This window comes from Bos indicus, chromosome X, assembly GCF_029378745.1.
Source record: "Bos indicus isolate NIAB-ARS_2022 breed Sahiwal x Tharparkar chromosome X, NIAB-ARS_B.indTharparkar_mat_pri_1.0, whole genome shotgun sequence".
NCBI lineage: Eukaryota > Metazoa > Chordata > Mammalia > Artiodactyla > Bovidae > Bos > Bos indicus.
The window spans coordinates 95,793,239-95,814,531 of NC_091789.1; the positions used below are offsets into that span (position 1 = coordinate 95,793,239).

General features: G+C 51.6%; 1 protein-coding gene and 1 non-coding gene across 4 annotated transcripts; both read right to left on the bottom strand.

Moving 5' to 3' along the window:
• Nucleotides 1-11,017: 11,017 nt before the first annotated feature.
• LOC139181446 (melanoma-associated antigen D4) lies at nucleotides 11,018-18,627 on the bottom strand. 3 transcript variants are annotated; one of them, XM_070784912.1, is made up of 13 exons: nucleotides 18,513-18,627; nucleotides 17,344-17,554; nucleotides 16,107-16,940; nucleotides 15,533-15,739; nucleotides 15,360-15,423; nucleotides 15,040-15,119; nucleotides 14,548-14,639; nucleotides 13,816-13,895; nucleotides 13,685-13,727; nucleotides 13,212-13,274; nucleotides 12,153-12,267; nucleotides 11,410-11,840; nucleotides 11,018-11,225 (listed from the first exon to the last, which is right to left on the bottom strand). In XM_070784912.1, exons 2-13 carry the CDS (start codon nucleotides 17,551-17,553, stop codon nucleotides 11,216-11,218), a joined length of 2,229 nt encoding a protein of 742 aa, XP_070641013.1. In that variant the 5' UTR covers nucleotide 17,554; nucleotides 18,513-18,627; the 3' UTR covers nucleotides 11,018-11,215. The 3 variants fall into 3 exon arrangements, with proteins under 3 accessions (XP_070641013.1, XP_070641015.1, XP_070641014.1); XM_070784914.1 differs by having other exon boundaries at nucleotides 11,398-11,840; XM_070784913.1 differs by having other exon boundaries at nucleotides 17,344-17,584; nucleotides 18,513-18,613.
• On the bottom strand, nucleotides 12,514-12,640 carry LOC139181816 (small nucleolar RNA SNORA11). Its single transcript, XR_011565554.1, has one exon. It is a non-coding gene; the product is annotated as a small nucleolar RNA SNORA11 (small nucleolar RNA).
• Nucleotides 18,628-21,293: the final 2,666 nt, after the last annotated feature.

The window sequence follows — 21,293 nt, forward strand, 5'->3', positions numbered from 1 at the left end:
TGTGTTTTCTGCTGCTATTGAGAGGAATGTACTATAATTAGGTCTAAGTAGTTGAGAATGTTGTTAAAGTTCTCTTTATAACTACTGGCCTTCTGCCTACTTACTCTACCAAAATCTCAGAAAAAATGTTTGAATGTCCCAAATGTTAAATGCATTTGTCTATCTAGATCTCTTTCAAGTTCAGTCTGTTTTTCCTTTATGTAATTTAAAGTTCAATTGTCCAGTGCATTGAGGACTGTTGTGTTTTCCTGAGTAATTAGCCCTTTTCCCCCCGTTATTAAATATGCTTATTTATCACTGATTAGTACTCCTGATCCTACAATCGACCTTATCCTTTATCATACCCTCTCATTTTGTCTTACAGTTTACCGTTACATATGGCCTATTTTTTCCAACCCTTTTCCATTTAACCTGCCTCTGTCGCTAAACTAAAATGAGTTTCTATTTAACAACAAATTATGGAATCGTGCACCTATTCTATCTAGAAATCTCAACCTTTTACTTGGAAAGTTCAGGATATTTACATATAGTTTAAGTAGAAATAGTATTGGCTTTAAATCTGTCATCTTATTTCAAGTCAATTTCTTTCCCTCTTTTCTTTCTTTCCTTCATTCCTCCTTTTCTTTCTCTCTCTTTCTTCTACCCTTCTTTCTTTCCATATTTCCTTCAGTTTTTCCTTTCTTCCTTTCACCCAATTCCCTTGCCATCTTCTGTACTGCTGATGTAGTTCTCAGTATTCCATTTTAATGTACATATTTATTACGTATTCCTTTTGTTTTATATGTAAGTGGTTCCTGTAGAGAATACGCTATATATATTTAAATGTAGACTTTTCACTTTCAAAGAATAAGATTCTTTACCCACACCAACACCTTTATTTTTATGATCCTGTCCATTTGCTTTTGTTTCCAAACAATTCTTAAAACATATATTATATCCCAGATAATGCATTGTTATTGCTCTTGGAAACATTCAGTTGCCTTAATCTTTTAGAAACCATTCCCCTCCCAGTCCCCCACATATTTAGCATCGGTATAGATGTTTGCTCCTTTGTGTTGATCCGTGCTCATATTTGACGTGGTTTTCATTTATCCTAAATAAATGCATTCGGTATTTTCTATGGTGCAGGCCACTGCTGGAGAATTATGAAAGCTTTTTGTTTGTTTGTTCGTTGAAGGACTGTTTTATCATTATTTCTTTAACTTTATTTTTAAATTAATGTTTGGTGGCGTCATCATCTTCTGGACATCCAATTTTAGGAATTTTAGCACTTCTGAACCTTCTTGTAACCACCATCACAATCAGTATACAGAACATTTCTGCAACCCTCAAGACGTCCCCAGTGCTATCCTTTTGCAGCCATGCTCTACTCCCACACTTAACCAAGGCACCACCAATTTGCTGTCTGTGACAATACACATTTGTCTTTTCAAGACCATCCTACGTATCAAGCCATTTAAAAGTAACTTGAGGCTGGCTTCTATCACTCAGCGTAATATTACTGAGTTTCATCCACATTGTTGACTGTATCAATAGTTCTTTCCTTTCTAGGGCTGAATAGTATTCAACAATATGAAAATGAGGACTTCCCTGGTGGCTCAGACGGTAAAGCGTCTGTCTACAATGCGGGAGACCTGGGTTCGATCCCTGGGTCGGGAAGATCCCCTGCAGAAGGAAATGGCAAGCCACTCCAGTACTATTGCCTGGAAAATCCCATGGACAGAGGAGCCTGTTGGCTACACTCCATGGGGTCGCAAAGAGTCGGATACGACTGAGCGACTTCACTTTCCTTTCCAAAATGAAAATGATGCACTTTGCTGAAGGACATTTGTTTGGGTTGTTGCTCTGTTTTGTTGATTATGAACACAGCTATTGCTATAACATTCCTGAACAGGGTTTGTGTGCACTCACGTTAAACTTCCCTAGGGGAAATACTTTCGGGTGAAGTTGCTGGTCACGTGGCTAAGCATAAGTTTAACTTCATGAGAAGCAATAAATCTCTGTCCACAGTGCCTGTGCCACCCTGCATTCCCACCAGTAACCTGTGGCCAGTCCCCTCGCTGCCCATCCTTAGCATCATTTGGTATTGTCTGATGTTTTCTTGTTTGTTTCTTTGTTCATTTTGCTTAGTTTTGTTGTGTTTTGGCAATTTTAAGATAGGAAGACTGGTATTTCACCTTAGTTTTAATTTGCACTTGCCTGAGAGCCCGGGAAGTTGAACATACGTTCGTTCACGTGCTCAGTTGCCCCTGTGTATTCTTTTCATTGAAGTATCTCTTCAAATATTTTTTCCACTATTTTCTTTCTGTTGACTTTTGACTTTTCTTTATATGTTCTGGATACAAGACTTTTGTTGGCTATGTAATTTTAAAATACATTCTCCCAGCCTGTGATTTGTCTTCTCAAACTCCTGACATTATCTTTCACAGAGGAAGGGCATTTTTTTTTTGTTTGTTTTGTTTTTTTTTTGTTGTTTTTTTTTTTTTTTGGAGTCATAGCTAAAACATTGTTGCCAAACTCGAGGCTGAAGATTGTGTGTTATTTTCTTTTAAATGTCTCACAGTTTCATGCTCCTGGTTTATATCTAAGATTCATTTTTAGTGGGTTTTAGGATAAGGTATGAGGCTCTCTTTCAGATGGACATCCCATTCTTCACACATATATTCTGATAAGACAATTCTTTCTTCATTCAGTCGCTTTTGCAACTTTGTCCAGAACGAATTGGCTATATTTGAAGAAGCTAGTTCTGGAGTCTTCCCTCTGATTTATTTATTCGTGTGTCTGTTCCTTCACCATTGTCACACTGACTTTTGTTTACTGTAGTTTTATAAGGATTATTATTATTATTATTATTTTTTGCTTGGAGCCCCCTTTATAAGATTTTTTATTAATTGTTATTGGAGGATGGTTGTTTTACAATTTTTGTGTTAGGGTTTGCTGTATAGCAAAGGGAATCTGCCATATGTATATACATATCCCCTCTTTTTTTGGATTTCCTTCACATTTATGCCAGCAGAGAGTTAAGTAGAGTTCCCTGTGTGATATAGTAGGTTCTCATTAGTTATCTGTCTTATGCAGTGTAGAGTATGTGTGTTAATCCCAATCTTCCAATCATCCCTGTGGATATCTATATGTTTGTTCTCTGCCTCTGTATCTCTATTTCTGCTTTGCAAATAAGTTCATCTGGTCATGTCTCTAGATTCCACACATAAGTGCTATTATAAGATAATCTGTTTTTCTCTTTCTGACTTTCTTCACCCAGTACGACAGTCTCTAGGTCCATCCACGTCTCTGAAAGTGGCCCAGTTATGTTCATTTTTATGGCTGAGTAATACTTCACTGTATATATGGATCACCTCTTCTCTACCCATTCCTCTGTCGATAGACATTTAGGTTCCTATTGTAAGTATTGTGGCAATGAACACTGGGGTGCATGTATCTTTTGGAATCATGCTGTTCTCGGGGGGTATATGCCCAGGAATGGGAGTGCTGGGTCTCATAGTAGTTCTACTTTTAGTTTTTAAGGAACATCCCTATTGTTCTCCATGTGGCTGCACCCATTTGCATTCCCATCAACAGGGTAGGAGAGTGTCCTTTTCTCCCCAGTACTACAATGTTTATGATCGGTAGATTTTTAGATGTTGGCCATCCTGACCAGTGTGAAAGTGATACCTGATTGTTGTTTTGAAGGGCTTTCCTGGTGGCACAGTGGTAAAGAATCCGTCGGCCAATGCATGAGACACGGGTTTGATCCCTGGGTTGGGAAGCTCCCCTGGAGAAGGAAAAGGCAATGTACTACGGCATGCTTGCCTGGGAAATCCTGTGGACAGAGGAGCCTGGTGGGCTACAGTCCATGGGGTCGCAGTGTTAGACATGATTGAGTGATTGAGCAACAACAGATATTTTGATAATGGTCATTCTGGTATGAGGTTATACACCCATTGTTGTTTTGCTTTGCATTTCTCTACTAATTAGTGAAGTTCAGCATCTCTTCCTGTGTTTGTTGGCCATCTGTATGTCTTCTTTGGAGAAATGTTTACTTAGGTATTTGGCCCATTTTTTGATTGGATTGTTTGTTTCTCTTTTTATACATTGAGCTACACGAGCTGTTTGTATATTTAAAAGATGAATCCCTGGTCGGTTGCCACGTTTACACATATTTTCTCCCGTTCTGTGGGTTGTCTCTTTGTCTTGTTTATGGTTGCCTTTGCCTTTTGATTTAATTAGGTCCCATTTGCTCATTTTTGTTTTTGTTTTCATTACTCTAGGTGGTGGGTCATAAAAGATCTTCCCTGTGATATGTCAGAGAGAGTTCTGTCTATGTTTGCTTCTAAGAGTCTTTTTATAATTTACTTGAAACAATATTTCTTTTTTTTTTTTTTTTTTTTCCACTGCTCAGGGCCTTAGTTGCGGCATGTGGGAACTTAGCTGTGGAATGTGACATCTAGTTCCCTTACCGGGGGACAAACCCTGGTCCACTCCAATGGGAGCATGGAGTCTTAGCCCCTGGACCACTAGGGAAGTCGCTCCTCTAAGAGTTTATAGTGTCTGAGCTTACATTTAAATCTTTAATCCATTTTGAGTTTATTTTTGTGTATGGTTTTAGGGAGTGTTCTAATTTCATTCTTTTTGAATTAATTTTTTATTGAAGGATAATTGCTTTACAGAATTTTGCTGTTTTCACATGTAGCTGTGCAGTTATCCGAGCACCGCTTATTAAAGAGGCTGTCTTTTCTCCATTGTGTATTTTCACCTCTCTGTCAAAGATTAGGTGACCATAGGTGCGTGGGTTTATCTCTGGGCTTTCTATCCTGTTCCACTGATCTTTATTTCTGTTTAAGTGACAGTACCATACTTTCTTGATAACTGTCGCTTTGTAGTGTAGTCTGAAGTCAGGAAGGTTGATTGCTCTAGCTCTATTTTTCATTCTAAAGATTCTGTTGGCTATTTGGGGGTCTTTCATGTTTTGTGGAAAATGTAAAATTTTTTCTTCTAATCAGTGAAAAATGTCATTGGTAATTTGATAGGGATTTCATTGAATCAGTAACTTGCTTTGGGTTAAATAGTCATTTTCACAATATTGATTCTTCCAGTCCAAGAACATTGTGTGTGTGTGTGTATGAGAAAAAGTGAAGTCGCTCAGTTGTATCTGACTCTTTGCGACCCCATGGACTGTATCCTACCAGACTTCTCTGTCCATGGCATTTTCCAGGCAAGAATACTGGAGTGGGTTGCCATTTCCTTCTCCAGGAGATCTTCCCGACCCAGGGATTGAACTCGGGTCTCTCGCATTGTAGGCAGACGCTTTCCCGTCTGACTATATCACTCCATCTGATTGTGTCTTCTTTGACTTCTTTCATCAGTGTCTTATAGTTCTAATGAGCACAGGTCTTTGACTTTTTAGGCAGGTTTATTCCTAGGTATCTTATTCTTTCCGTTGCAGTGGTAAATGAGATTGTATTCCTGATTTGTATTTCTCATCTTTCATTGTTAATGTGCAGGAATGCAAGCAATTTCTGTGTGGGTTAGTACGTTTTAAATGAGATAATATGACTCCTTCCATTTTATTCTTCCTTTCACAGTGTTTGGGTTAGTTTAGTTTCTTTTGCTTTTTTCATAAGCTTTAGAATCAACTTGTCTACACCTGCTAAACTTGCTGCCAGGGTTTTATTAGACTTGCATTAAATCTATAGATAAATTGAGGGGAGAACATTCATCTTTTCTGTGGTAAACATGCCAATCCATGATCGTGGCATGTTCTTCTATTTACTTAGGCTATTTTCAATTTCTTTGTTCACTGTTTTGCGGTTTACGGCATACAAATACCGTGTGTCATTTGTTAGATTCACGACGCAGAATCGCCGGTATTTGTGAGTGGTACGTGGTAGCACTCTCTTCAGTTTCATTTTCCGACACTTCTTTGCTAGGATATAGAAATGTGGTTGATTTTGTTCTAATCTTGTATCCTGCACTCTAGGTAAATTCACTCACTAGTTCTGGGAGATTGTGTGATATCTGCGTCGTTTCAACAGAGATAATCAGCTTGTGAATTGGAACAATTTTAATTTAGTCTGCTGATTTGTGCCACAGCATGGATGAATTTCCAAAGCGTTGAGGCAGAGGGGAAAGCAGGCAGACCGAGAAGATTATATGTTGCACATTGATGTGTATTACAGGCTCTAGTGAAGAGCATTCTAACCTATAAGCGAAATAGAAAGGAGATCAGTGGTTGCCTAAGGCTGCACGTGGATGGTAGGGATTCACTGGGAGGGAGCAGAAGGGAACTTTATTAGGTGATGGAAATGTTCTCTTTCTTGACTGAGGTGCTAGTTACATGGTAGATTTATCAAAGGCCTTGGACCTGTACACTTAAATGGACACATTTTTTTGCTGGACAATGAAACCCCAGTACAACTGATGAAGAGAATCTTTGAGTATTTGGAGGAATTCGGGTTGCAAATAAGCAACATCCAAACCGTGGACCTCTGATAATGAAAATCTTCAGGGCTTTATCAGTCACGCAATGTTCTCTTTGTGGGCAGCAAGCAGGGGACTCTCGCCAGGCTCTGCAGTCTTCCGAAACCCGCCCACACACAGAAGAGCACAGTGTACTTTGGGCAAGAATGTGAAACTACAGCTGAGGTTGGACACCATTTCCTGGGAACAGCCTTCTGCGCTGATTCTTGCCCTTGCTGCCCTCGTCCCTCCTGCAGTCCGAACCTTGGGCCTAGGGCCCATTTCCTCCCCCGTGTTGGGGAAGGAAGGAAGAGGAGATTTGTCAGGGTGGCCTGATTCTAGGACCCCTCCTCTGCCTCCCCACTCTGGGCGCCAGGACACCACAGTGTCCTAGAGAGCTTCAGAGAGAAGCTAATTTGTAGATGTTGCCTTCCTGAAAGGTACACGATTGTCAGGATCTCAGCTCGCTCAGATTCCTGGCTAAAAGCGGCGCACTGCTCATAGTGAAGCTTCATCTTCCAATGTCTTCCTTCCTTGCTTTCAGAAGGCTCACTTTCACCTAGAGCTGATGTCTCATGCCTCCTCCATCCAGGTGGCCTCAAGTAGCCTCAAGCTTTCAGCTTAGTTCAGCTCAGTCGCTCACTCGTGTCCGACTCTTTGAGACCCCATGGACTGCAGCACACCAGGGCTCCCTGTCCATCACCAACTTCCGGAGTTTACTCAAACTCATGTCCATTGAGTGGCCATGATGGTGATGGTGTCCATCCAACCATCTCATCCTCTGTCGTCCCCTTCTCCCGCTTTCAATCTTTCCCAGCATCGGGGTCTTTTCAAATGAGTCAGCTCTTCGCATCAGGTGGCCCAAGGATTGGAGTTTCAGCTTCAGCATTAGTCCTTTCAATGAATATTCAGGACTGATTTCCTTTAGGATGGACTGGTTGGATCTCCTTGCAGTCCAAGGGACTCTCAAGAGTCTTCTCCAACACCACAGTTCAAAAGCATCAGTTCTCCTGAGCTCAGCTTTCTTTATAGTCCACCTCTCACATCCATACATGACTACTGGAAAAACCATAGCCTTGACTACATGGACCTTTGCTGGCAAAGTAATATCTCTGCTGTATAATACGCTGTCTACGTTGGTCATAACTTCTCTTCCGAGGAGTAAGCGTCTTTTAATTTCATGGCTGCAGTCGCCATCTGCAGTGATTTTGGAGCCCCCCAAAATAAAGTCTGTCACTGTTTCCACTGTTTCCCCATCTATTTGCCATGAAGTGATGGGACCGGATGCCATGATCTTAGTGTTCGGAATGTTGAGCTTGAGGCCAACTTTTTCACTCCCCTCTTTCACTTTCATCAAGAGGCTCTTTAGTTCTTCTTCGCTTTCTGCCATAAGGGTGGTGTCATCGGCATATCTGAGGTTATTGATATTTCTCCCGGCAATCTTGATTCCAGCTTGTGCTTCATCCAGCCCAGCGTTTCTCATGATGTACTCTGCATATAAGTTAAATAAGCAGGGTGACGATATACAAGCCTTGACGTACTCCTTTCCCTATTTGCTACCAGTCTGTTGTTCCATGGCCAGTTCTAACTATTGCTTCCTGACCTGTATACAGATTTCTCAAGAGGCAGGTCAGGTGGTCTGGTATGCCCACCTCTTTAAGAATTTCCACAGTTTGTGGTGATCCACACAGTCAAAGCCTTTGGCATAGTCAATGAAGCAGAAATAGATGTTTTTCTGGAACTCTCTTGCTTTTTCCACGAACCAACGGATGGATCCCTCCTGTTTTCCAGGGGCCTCGTACAAATGAAGACTTCTCTGGACAGTGTACGGGAGTTCATTTGCTCCACACTCCCCTCAGCTCTTAGCATCCACTGCCCTTTGCATCTTCGACTTTCATGTGTTCATTGGGAATGTACACCCCTTTTCACTTCTCGAAATTTTTAACCCCTGGAAAGTCGACTGTCTCAAAATAAATTGAATGTGTTTGCTTAACCGCACACTAGGGCAACTGGCCTGGAAAGGGACTGTTGTGTCCCCCTCAGGTGTGAGAGTCCATTTCTGACCAGGATGTTGAAGTGTTGGCCTCTCCAGGCCGCAGGAGTGAGGATGTGCCAGGAGGTTGGTGGGCAGTGGCAGGCCTCAAAAGCCTAGGGTGACCCTCAGGGGCAGGGAGGCCACGAGGGGTGGGGTTCTGGCTCAATGAAGGGATTTGGAATGCTGTATATGTTTCCTGGGCGATCAGGAGGGGGGGGGGTGTTTGCAGAGAGGTGTGAGAGGTGGGGGTGTCCTCGCATGGCACTCACTGGGACTCCCTCAAAGGCAGTGGCAACAGACTGCAGTGGTCAGAGCACACATTTGGGCTCAAAGCATCCTGGGTTCCAGTCCCAGCACTGCCACTTCCTGGATGTGGGACTCAGGGCAAGTGTCTTCCCTCTCAGAGCCTCAGGGTCCCCGTCCATGGAATGTGCCTGATCATCTGCTCCCTTGAGGCTATCTGGTGATTGACATCAAGGCCATGCCAGCCATTGCATGCGAATCGTCAGGAACCGGACACAAGTGAATCAATCGGTGAATGCTTGTCCATCAACAAGTGTCTGAGGAGTCAGAGGGCACAGGCCTGGGCTGGGGAGAGATCTGTGGGAGCTGCCAAGGTGCATGTACACCTCCACCAAGGCCCTGGCGCATAGTAGGTCCTCAGAAAACACTGGCTGAGACCTGTTGTGGCCTTTGTGGTGGGGGACCCCGTGGAAGGGCTGACGCTGGGGGTGGCAGGGAGGTCTGCCTTGGTCTCATGTCTGCCCTGCGGTTGAAGGTCGGCCACCTCTGCGGTGCCAATCGTCAGTTTCTGGGGGACTCAGGGTCTGTCCCCGATCCCTGGGACCCGCCTTCCTCCTTGCTCCTGAGGCTGCCTCTCTGCTCACTTCCTCACTCCCCACCCGGCTCTCAGCACTGCCCCCTGCACGGTGTGGAGGGGCAGGAGCCAGGTGAAGATATCCATAGGGAAGGGGTTGGAAGGAGAGAGAGGCGCAAGCCTGGAGGCCCGGAGAGGCGGTGACTTCCCCAGCATCCTGCCTCTGAGAGCTGCTCTCGCCTCCTTTCCAGATGAGCTGCCTTATCTCAGGTGCCTGCGGTGCACAGTGCTCCCACTCACACCTACGGCTTGTGGTGAGTGCCCCGACCTCGTCCATGAGAAGGCAGGTACCTACTGAGTGCACAGTAGGGTCCTGGGAGGTCCCAGGTTGAGGGAGCCAGAAATAGTCCAGTGTCATTCATCACGCCAGAGCGGGGTTCCCCAAATCCCGACCATCAACCGGATACCTGCACCTGGGAGGGGACTGAATCTCTGTCAGAATCACAGAGTGTCCACGGGGCGAGGCATCAGCCCAGCAGCCAGGGAGGCAGACAGCAAAGCACCAACAAACAAGGCAGAAACCCACGTGAAGCCTGTCTTTAAGGGAGGGGTACACACAGAGCCTGCCTCCTGCGGGTACGGCCCAGGCCATCACTCAGAAGGGTTGCGCTAGTGGTGGACTCCTGCTGCCTGCTTGGAATTCTTACTCATTTTTGAGCCAAGTGATGGGTGTTTTTGCTTTCCACTGGGTCTGGAACATGATGCAGCTGGGTCTGGGTCAGGATGCAGGTCTGGTTGAGGGAGTGGAACCTGTTCATGGGGCAAAGAGGCAAGCAATGGGTGGCTGGGCAGGTGGGCTGCGGTCTTTACACTACTCTCTCTTTCCTCTTAACCTGGAGCCTTGTCCTCCAAGCTGTGGACATCACTGAGATACCCAGAAAAGCCCCAGATGGCCCCTTCCTGCTACAGAATCCTTCCCAGAGTTCCAAAGTGTCTCTGCCCTCACTGTCGTCTGCCTGGGGAATGAAAATTTAGCCTCAGCCCTCTCAGGGATCACACAGCCCTTGAAGACTCAGGGACCTAGGCTGACCTTGGCCTCACTGGGAGAGCCCTGCTTCCATGGAGAAGTACCCTGGAGCCTCCCAAAGAGTCTCGGGTCATGGTCATGGGCAATGGGCTGTCCAGGTCTACCTGCAGCTTTCTCCCATGAAACAGGCTGTCTTGCCTATGATGGTTTCTGCTCTACCTGCTGGAGGTGTGAGGATGTCACCGTGAGGCCTACCTCGCTGTCCTTAGGACTCGGGAAGAGGCATGAGGTCCTACAATTGTGTGGCTGATGAGGGAAGGAATCCTGGACAGCGACTCCAGAGATGGGGAGGGGCAGGTAGGTCCTGGGGGATGTCTGTGGAGCCTGTGCCTTGGTGGGAGGGACAGTGGCACCAGCTCACAGCCCTCCACCCCACCCTTGCTCCTGTGAACCGCCCCTGTGTTTGACTGGGCACACGGTGTAGGAGATCATGATGCTGGGGACCAGAGCCTTTGGAAACTCATGGTTGCCCCCCCTCAGGGGCATCTCTGCCCTTCCCAGCACCGGACCCACCCACACCTGCCTGTCTTTTAGGCAGAGGCGGCCCCCGCCTGTCCCCGAGGGCCTGATCCTTGGGCTGCTCAGAGCCACACCTGCCCAGGAAAAAGAGGAAACAACCGACTGATTTCACAACTTTAATGTAACACAGATACCCAAAACACGACAGCACGAGAAAAGCACACAACGAAAGCAGGAAGGGCATAGAGTGTGTCATCTTGCATGCCATCTTCCATGGACGGGGAGAAGCGGGCCTGGAGTGCTCTGTCGGGGACCGGGCAGCGGAGGCACTCTGGCTCGGCGGGGGACTGCCGCAAGCTCCTCAGGGCTGCCTGGAACCAGGAGACACAAAAGCCAGAGTAGAGGTGTCAATGCATGTGAGGGACAGCAAGCACAGACTGAGGGTCTTGTCCCGCTCTCCTCGTTCCCCCAGGACACCCCAGGCCTGCCCCTGATATCTCCCAGCCCCTCCCCACCCCAGCCTCCAGAGTCCCGTGTAATGACCTCCAATCTTACTGAATCCAGGAGAAGAAGCTGGCACTAGTTCTGGCGGCGTTTCTGGTCCGGATGGTGGAGCTGGTGCTGGGGCCATCGAGCATGCTGGCGCTGGCCGCGCCATTGGTGCCACTGCTGACACCAGCCCTCCAGGTACCTCTCCTGTTGGCACGGTTGCTATTCAGAATGTACTGATGGTATCTGGCCCAGAAAGCGAAGGGGATCCTGGACCAGGCGTCGCCAAAATCTCCGTCCTCATCCCAGGTCAGGAGCTCCACCTGGATATCGTCCCAGCTCCACCGTCCAATCAGAGCTTCCTCCCCGATGTTCATCTGGGCCCTCATCTGGGCCCTGGCATGCTCCTCGGCCATATCCACATCCATCGTCTTGAAAGCATCATCCACAGCCTCCAAGAAATGAGCCCTCCATTCCCGGGGGTCTCGGTTCTGATACTGCGATGGAAGCACAGCAACCGTTTGCACACTTACCCTACCTCGCTCAGCACCCGCTTCCCGCCTTTCACTCGCTTAAGCGCTTTGTGAAATCATGTTAAAGACCCACACGACTGAAGTCAGGCTCCCGTCATTCTGTGCCAGACCTGGGATTTCACCCCGTCCACTCCCTACAGCCTGTGAACTGGTGTCAGCGACTTGGGAACCTTGCTGGGCCTTGGCGTCCTCACTGGACAAACGGCGTCAGGAGGCCGAGACCAAGACACAAACCAGGTATGGGAAGATGCAGCCAGAACACAGGCTCTGCCTTACCTGGGCGATGAATCTCAGCACCCTCATCTTGCTGGTCTCATGGCAGGCGCGCAGACCCCAGAGAAACTCATACTCGGGTGGGCTGCTATTGGGGACCTTCTTGTATTCCAAGTACCTGTGTGAGAGAGGACAACCAACCTCTGCTCCCAGACAGGCACACCTGTGGCTGCTCCGGTGGCTCCCAGGTAGTTCCTTCCCAGCCCCGAGGCTGCAGCTCAGCTGCTGCAGGAGGTCTGCCCTGGCCCCGCAGCCCCTGCCCCCACTTCCACACCGGCTCCCAGGGTTTCTGCCTCCTAAATGGAGGGACTCACATCCCTAGGCCACTGCTCCTGCCCAGTAGACATGGGGAGGTGCAGGAGGCACGTGTAGGGTACTTGTTCAGAGGAAGGCCACGAGTTTTGTGCCCCTTGTCACAATAACCCAGATTCCTGTTGGGTCTGGTGTAAGCAGGAGCCATTTCTTCAGGCTCCATGCTCTGAGCACAACCCACCATGGGGCTTGTCCGTGACCTGACTGAACCCTGGGAGAATCCATCCTAGAAAACGACTGTATGGGAAGAAACAGTCAACCAAGAGTAGGGGACTCCACGCATACTCCCAAACATCTGTGAACGTGTGTTTGTGGGGCGGCGGATGGATGAACATGCACACGGGGCCTTTGTGAGGGCACAAGAGATCTCCAAGCACTGATGATGGGGGGAGCCTGGGCTAGAAAATCGGCAGGGCCAGGCTCCAGGCCCAGATGGGCCTTACTCCAGTCAGGGCCGTGATCAGGTTTCCACTCTCGGAGTCCCAGGCCCCTGACATGTAAAGCCGGGACACTGCCTACAGGGCAGGTGCTGAAGGAGGTGGGGGCTGTACCGTCCCACCCGGTGTTTACAGACTGCCCCTTTCCCCAGGCTTCCCTGGAATTGTCCCCTCAACCCCCACACTCGCATCCTCCCAACCCACACTCACACCAGACACCCATCCCTCTGGTGTTAAGACATGGGCCGGGGAACGGCATCCTCAGCCAGAGCAGCACACGAGGAAGGCCTGAATGGGGGGCAGAGATACTCACTTCTGCTTCACAAAGTCCTCTGTAATGAGTTTCCTCAGATCGCCAAGGAATGGGTGCCTCACCCTGAGTGCAAGGAAAGGAATGTGTGACTAGAGAGAGTGGCAGTGCCTGGGTTGGGCAGGAGCGCTCCCAGCAGGACTGAGGGCCTCCTAGCCTGTGAGGCGTCCTCATGGACACCTGGGCTGGCAGCAGAGGCCAGGCAGCCACTTGTCAGCAGGGCCCCAGGGAGGGGCTGGATGGAGCCCCCAGCTCCGATGGTGTCTCTGAGGTCTCGTGTGGGAACAGAGAGGGGACACGGGGCAGAAGAGGGCTCGGGGTTCAGGACTATTTCCCCACGCACCCTGGTGGACCCTTGGCACTCTACCTAGTCTAGGATGCCATGCCCCACAGAGACCGCTAGGCCACTGCAATCCTGGGGCCTCCTGTGCCCAAGGACACACTGAGGAGCGGGAGCCAAGAGACCCCAAACATACCCGGGGCGCAGTCCCATCTTGCGGAGTGCCTCCCAGAGGACAGCTGTGAGGAGAGATGAGGTACAAGAGTTTAGCAGACGGAGGGAGGTGAGACGACCGGCAACCCCCCAGCTGCCTGTCCAGCCACTCACCCTCGCTGGCGCGGTTGCCGTTCATGAAGATGACACCCAGAATCACCAAGAGGAGACTCAGCCTGGGAGTATCCTTGGTCCTGAAGGCGTAGAAAGAGGGATCCTGTCCAGCAGCCATTTGCCCAGGTGACCACAGCCGGCTCACCCAACTAGCCTCTCCCACACTGCTGGGCTACAGGGCAGTTCCTCCCACTCTGTACGGCTTGCTATACCTGGTGCAGACAATTCCTGCCTCGGCCTGAGACTGAGGCCCTTCATCCATCAAACGTGGATGCTAACACCTCTTCCCAGGGCTCTGTCGAGGATGGGGTTAGGCGGGGGAGCAGACAATTGGCAACCCGGAGTCCAGAGGCACACCCTGACCTTCCCTGCCCTTTGCCCACTGCATCTGGAGCATGACTCCATTGGAGACCCCAGCCCCCCACTCTCCCCTTTCCCTGCCCCCTGCCCGAGGCCCACTCTGCCAAGCCCTGGCTGGGACCTTAGCAGAGAGAGGCGATCAAGAAGCTTGCTTTCCCAGGAAGACAGGGGCGGGGAAGGGTGGGCAGGGCTGAAACCCAGAGAGCCGCAAAGCCTCGCCCCAAGCTACTTGCCCCTGCCTGCCCTTAGCTGCTCAGCACTGCTAACTCTGGGTGGGAGCCGTGCTAGGCCCCCCAGCCCTACTTTCCCGTTTCTCGAGAGGAGGGGGCAGGCACCACCAAGGAAGACCACCGGCCTCCTGTGCTTTCTCACTTTCCCAGGAGGCGGGCTGACGAATCCCGTGTGCAGACGAGAATGTACAGGTGCTCTTCCTTGTCAATTTCCTTCAGGTGGATCCCGAACTTCTACAGTGGGGAGAAAACGGGATGTGAGATCAAACATCCAAGCTGGGTGTCCTGCAGGCGGTCATTCAATTCCCTGTTAGAACTCCTTCTTGGCGGGGAACCCCAAGCCCTGGGGGAGGAGGGAGAGGAGAGGCCATGGACGAAGTGCCCTGTGGGAGCACTGCCACTGGCTGAGACAACGGGAGCCACCTCAGGAGACCACAGGCGCTCAGAGAGCACGAGTGGGAGGAAGGAGGGGAGGAGGCTTGCAGAGGAAGCTCCCAGGTGCAGAGGCCAGGGAGGGCTTCCCTCCAGAGCATGCAGTCCGGCCCCTGGGCCTTGAGGGGATGCAGAGGGGGGAGGCGGGCAAGGGTTCCCTGCTGCTCCTGCTCCACAGAGCTGCCCCCGGCCCCACACCCACCTTTTCCAGAGTGTACGTTGCTCGTTCAATGATCTCAGGGAAGTGTTCGTCATATTCTCGGATGACATCCTTCAGCATGTCTGCAGGAGGGGAGGGGTGGGCAAAGCACCGGGGCTGAGCAGCAGCCACAGAGCTACAGCCTTTCCGTCAGCCCTGCTGAGGGGAGCACGCTCAGGACCCCACACCGTGCCAATGGAGCCATCGGCCAGGCCTGATCTGTGTGTGTGTGGTGGGGAGAGGGCATCTGGTGGGAGGCCCACAGGGCAGGGTGGTGGGAGCGGGGAAGGACAGAGTTCAGGGAGGGGGCACAGGCTGCCCACCTGAGCGCTTGATGGGGATCTTCTTGTAGTCTTTAATCATCAGATATTTCACCAACTTATTTGCCTGGAGAAGGAAGAGCGCACGGGGAGATCAAAGCGTGGGTGACCTCAAAGAACTGGCCCGCAAGGGAGGAGAGGAGGGAGATAGGGGGAAGGGCAGGCTTCCTTCTTACCCTCTCTTGCAGAAGGGTCACATTGCGGGGTGGCAAGCACAGCACGTGCCTTGAGGGTACCTGGGACCTCAGGGCCATGGAGGGCCGAGGGGCCACCTGAGGCCGCGCAGTCGTCAGCAGGGGCTGCGATGCCCTCCAGGTTGGTGGGACCGCAGGAGGCTCTCTCTCCTCCTCGCTGCTCTCATATTCGTCATCCAGGTGCTTGGACTGTACCATTAGACAGAGGAGAGACTCAGGGCGACCAGGCTCCCTGAGTCGCCTGGCACACATCTTAGCCAGAGCCAGGTACTTGGAAATAAGGCTAGTAGATGACACGTGGACGACACGTGCCCAGTGCTTACTAAGTGCCAGGCACTGAGCCAACCGCTTCTCCCTCCAGGCCCGAGGGTAGGGACTACGTGGAGTAAACTTGTAAAAGTAAAAACTGGTGAACTTGGCTTGGAGAAACATGTACAAGCTGAGAGAAGAGAGAGGGGGGAGAAGAGGGAGAGGAAGGGAGGGGAGGAGGCAGAGAGCTGAGAGGGCAGAGAAAGCAGGGGAGCAAGGAGGGTGGGAGAAAGCAGGGAGGTCTCACCTTCTTTGTCCTCTTGCCTCCCATTCTGGCCCAGGGCTCCGCACTCTGCTGAGAAGTGGCAGCTGCACTCTCAGGCTCAGGGATGCTCGTGGCCATCTTGGCCTTGGCGGCAGCTGCTGCCACAACATTCTGAGGCTCCACCCAGCGAGTCTTGGCGAGAGCCTTCCCGGACTTGGTCGTCTTGGGCCGGGTGGCCGCCCCCTCCCCGGCAGAGGCTGCCTGGGTGCCCCTGGAGGCAACACTGGGGCCCTCTGTGGCAGCCTCTTGGGCCGGGGCAGGTCTCTTGGGGCGTGGGAAGGCCATGCCACTGACACCTGCCGGCTGGCTGAAATCAAAGGCGTCGTTCTGACCCAGGAAGGCTGTCTTGGGCCGGGTGGCATCCATCTCACTTGCACGCGAGGCCTGGGGGAAAGCACAGGCCGTACTAGGGCCCTCGGCCGCAGCCTCCTGGGCCTGGGAGGATGTCTGCGGCTGTGGAGACCTTGCTGGAGCCCCAGGGGCAGCCATCTCGCTATTGACTAGCATCCGGGAGCTGTGCGGAGAAGCGACGCTTGTCTCAGGGGTGGCTGCCGGAGCCTGGGCAGCAGATGCCATGGGCTGGGTATCGCCTCCTGACGCCTGGTGTGTGGCCACCGGGTGGTGGTTAGTGACCACCTGATTGTAGGTGGCACGGGCAGCAGTGGCAGCGGCCCGAGCAGCTTGGTTAGAGGCGGCGGCCCGGGCTACGTTGGCAGCACGGGCAGCCGTCTCATTGGCAAGTGTTTCTGGATCCATCCGAAATGCCTCCAGCAGAGTTCTGGCCAGCACTGGGTTTTCCAGTTCCCAGGGCTCATTCTGCAAGACCAGGGAGGGGAAGGGAGGGCAGGGCAGAGCAAGGGAGGAGAGGGGAGGGCAGGGGAGGGCAGGGCAGGGCAGGGCATGGCAGGGGAGGGGAAGGCAGATAGCTCTACACAGATAGCTCCCCTTGTGTTGGCCAGCCTCCGACCAGCCCCCAGGCCCTCCCAGCACTGCCCGCCCCCTCGCCCCCGCCCCCCCGCCCCCGGCACCCCCTCCCCCCTCCCCCCCCCCCCCCCCCCCCCCCCCCCCCCGCTGCTCCCAGTAGGAGAGGGAAGGTTGGGGCAAGCTGGGCAGTCCTTCCCCCTTCAACTCCAGCCCTCATCGGCCCCCTCCTCCCATCCTCCCTGACGTCACAAGAGAGAAGGCCCAGGGCTAGCAGGTGGCCGAGGAGGGGCCTCACCGCTAAGATGCGAAAGCCTGGACCCAAGCTCCCAAAGGCTCTGAGGATGCGGATGTCAAAGCTGGTGAGGGCGCCGTAGCCTCCGAAAGCACCAAATTCTTCATAGTCGTTGCCTTCAACCATGTCTTCCTCCCCGACTTCATCACTACCCTCGTCCATGTCTTCAACGTTGTACCCTTCAGATTCCTTGCGGTAGCTTCCCTCTGCCATGCTGGGGGTCCCAAGGAGAAGAGGGCTCAGCCTGAGAGGGATGAGGAGGCCTCTTCAGGGGGAGGGGGCGGGATCCAGCAGGAGGCGGGATCTCTCAGGAGGTGGAGGGCTGCAGTCACCGGGTTCCCAGGCAGTGTAAGGTTGGGGCGGGGGTGAGGGCTGCTGGGGTAGATTCCCTCAGAGACAGAGCCCTAGGAGAAGGACAGAGGAGGTCGGAGGAGACCCGGCACTGAAAGGGGAGTTTAGGTCACACAGGCTCCCCAGACCAGCGGCTGGATTGGAACAAGGGGTGGACTGGCGGGCTTGGGTCCAGAGAGTCCCATAAGAGATGCTTTGAGACAGGGGAAATAAAGCGCCTCGATTTAACGGCCAGGATGCTGGGGAGGAGAAGACATGAGAAGGCTCAGACAACGGGGACCGCTGGAAGCTCTGGGAAAATGAATCCCAGGGACCCTCTAAGTCGCAGTGGAGGGGATTCAGGTGATTCAGGTCTAGGCTGGGCTCATACAGGAGGGCTCAAGATGGATGGAGTGGGGTGCGGGTCGGGGGGCGGTCCTCGGACTAGGTGAGGCTCGAACTGGAAGCGCTGGAGGTCCCAAAGGCCAGGATCGCAACTCGGGGAAGGGGGGCAAAGCCGTCAGTTGGGTTGCACCGATCTCAGAATGGTTGGAGTGGGGGTGGGGCCTCCGCGCTAAGGCAGCTCAGCACGGAGCACACGCGTCTGTTAAAGGTGTTCAGATGGTGGGCTCCGGTGTTAAGCAGGGCTCGAGTCGGGGAGCCTGGGTCTGGTGGTCATGGTAGGGGGCGGCTCCTTTGTTGACCACGGGTCTAACGGGGTTCAAGTACTGCGTGCTTGGGCTTTGTTCACATCCGGGGGCGGGGGTGGGGTGGGGAGGAAGGGCACAGCGTACCCGGTTCCACTTGCCCTCTCCCGGTCCTGTCTAGGGCTGGATCCTTACCTTCCCTGGGGCTCCAATGGCGTCCGTCCTCAGCACCAGGAACCCCGCAGCCGCGCCCTCGCCTACTGCTGCCAGCACAGCAGCTCCCACCACCCCGCCCCTTTTCTCCCCGCACCCCCCACCCCCCGCGGCTGGGCAGCCTGCGCATGCGCGGACCCCTCCAGCCGGCCCGCTCTCCCAACAAAAGCCTTTTCCACCAGGTCCCCTGTGCGCATGCGGTTCCGCCAGTGGGTGGGCGGGGTGGGGTGGGGGCGTTTTCTCCCTCCCGCCAGATTCCCCTCACCGTCAACCCCTCCGCCCCCGCGACACCGACCGGGGACGCGGGCACGCACGCCCTGTGTTGCGGTTCCAACCCATCCATCACATACCCTCAGTCCCCCCACCTTTGCACAATGCTTCTCAGCCCTGCCCTCCCGCTTGCCTCTAAGCTCCTCCGGTGTGGTCTGGAGTACACTGAGCCCTGCTTCCCCAGCATGAATGACCCCTAGGTCACCAATACAGAGGTCTCTAGCCCGGTCGGTAACTGCAACAGGAGAAATGGAAATGGCGAGAGGACACCAGTTCCCTGTGTGTTCTCCACTATCCATGTCTAGAGCCCCCAGACACACTGGGAACATCCGCTTCCCCAACCACTCTTCGGGCAGCTTGTGTGTGCTGGGCATTATCTTCCTCTCACAGTAGCCCTGGGTAGTGGATGTCAGCATCCCCATTTTACAGATCAGGAAGCTGAGGCACAGACAGACGCATTGCCCTGAACTCACTCGACAAGGCCACAGAGCCAGTGAGGTGAAAATGCAGCATTTGGGCTCGGGTCTTCCTGACTCCAAAACCCGTGTTCCATTAGCACTGGCCCCGGGGATCGAGGCACCCTCCCCTCTTCAGTTGGAGCAGCAGATCCACTCCACCTCCCCTGCCCTGTGAACGTCTGTCCCAACAAACTGGGTTTCCGCTCTCTGAGACGTAAGCTCATGCTCTGCATCCCAGGGGGAACAGGTAGGGGGCCCCAGGCCCACCCCTTGCCTGCTCTGTGTGGGTCCATCCAGGTGTGCGAATTGTTCCTTGGAGTCCACTCCCCGCTCTGACTGTCAGGCCCCTTCGCTGTGAGTGGCACAAATGGGCTGTCCCTGAGGCCTTCCTGGTGCCTGCTGGAGCGGCCAGGACAATCAGGCACTTGTGTGTCTGAGTCATGGCAAGCCCTGATTCAGAGTAAATGTTTGGCCTGGTTCCTTCCATGGCTGGGGCCTGGGGCAGCTGTGGTCTTGTGGATAGAAGCTCTCGGCTGGACTTCCAAATTCCAGGGACGGAGTGCTGGGTCAGTCTGTCACTAGCTGTGTGAGCCCACTCGGGTCACTGGACATCTCTGAGCCTGGTTTCTCAATATGCAAAATGGGAAGCAAAAAGAGAACTTACTGGGGTCCCACCCAAGGGCTCACATGCTCCAGAATCACTGAAGAAAGTCCTATGCTCCCATTTCAAATTGCACCTCTTTTTTTTTTTTTAAACAAACTAACATAGTGGACTTTTATATTCGTTTTTATATCAGCCTCTCTAGGACCCCTGTGTCTGAATGGAAGCTATTGCTAGGACCAGAGCTTTTACTCTCCAGTGACCAACATCAGTTCTGCCTGGCTGGATGGCTTTCCTCAGCTGTTGCATAGCAACCTTCCCTGTCAGCTAGCTGCTTGTGTCTCTCAGCCCTTCTTGTGTAACACGTTTCTGTACGACGTGACCAGACCTTAGAAGTGAAAGTCTTGACGAGCCGCTGTGCGCTAATAGAAAATGCCGTGTTCCCTTCTCATTTTGAAACTGTTTTTTTTTTTTTTTTTTTTAAACAAAATCCATAGTGGACTTTTACACTTGTTTTATTTTATTTTTACTCTTATTTTTTCTTTCTTCTTTTTTTAATGGAGATGTAATTGACATTGAACATTATACTACTTGACATCTCCACGTGGGTGTCTCAAGGACTCCTCACAGTGAGTCTGTCTCACTGTGGTATTGGGATAGCCACCCCTCCCACACACTCACATTCCCCCATCTCTCTTGTTTTTAAAACTCCTGTCTTCACAATCTCAGTACATGGCACCACGATGCACACAGCTACTCACTCCAGAAAAGGGAAGTCAACTACCACCGCTGCCCTTTTGTCATACACTGCACCCAGGTGGGAGACCTCTGCAGCTCTCCAGCACTACCTCTCTGTGCAGCTCTCACCCCTCCATTACTCCCAGAATATTCTAGTCACATTGGCCTCTTGGAATTCTCAACTCTGTCTCCTTCACTCATTGAGCTCTGTTTGTGTTCAGTCTTTCTGTACTGCAGCCTGGGAACTCTATCCGGGCAAGAAGTTGGGGTTGGGGGATATCGGACAACCCAGGGGATCACCTTGTTAATTTCCCTTATGTTGGGGACCCCTTATCCTGTGTGGCTCATGGTGCCATGATGTAAAGCTTTATAACATTTTTGATTTATAGATGTTTAGGTGGCAGAGCAAATCAGATTCCTGTTAATTCATCGTGGCCAGAAGCACGATAAATTTTTCTTACGTTCAAATGTTTTAACTGTGAACTATGCTTTTAAGATGTATCCACTCTGCTATGCATAGTCTAATTCTGTCTACGTGACCCGCAGGAATAACACATAGTGTGCATGTGTGACATTTTACTTGTCTGTTCCCCCAGGGACAGACAATCATATTTCTCATCTAAGGTAATAAACACCCATTCAAGATTTCTCAGCAGGGGTTTGTCATATTGGGTTTCAATGGTCACTTTTTAAGAA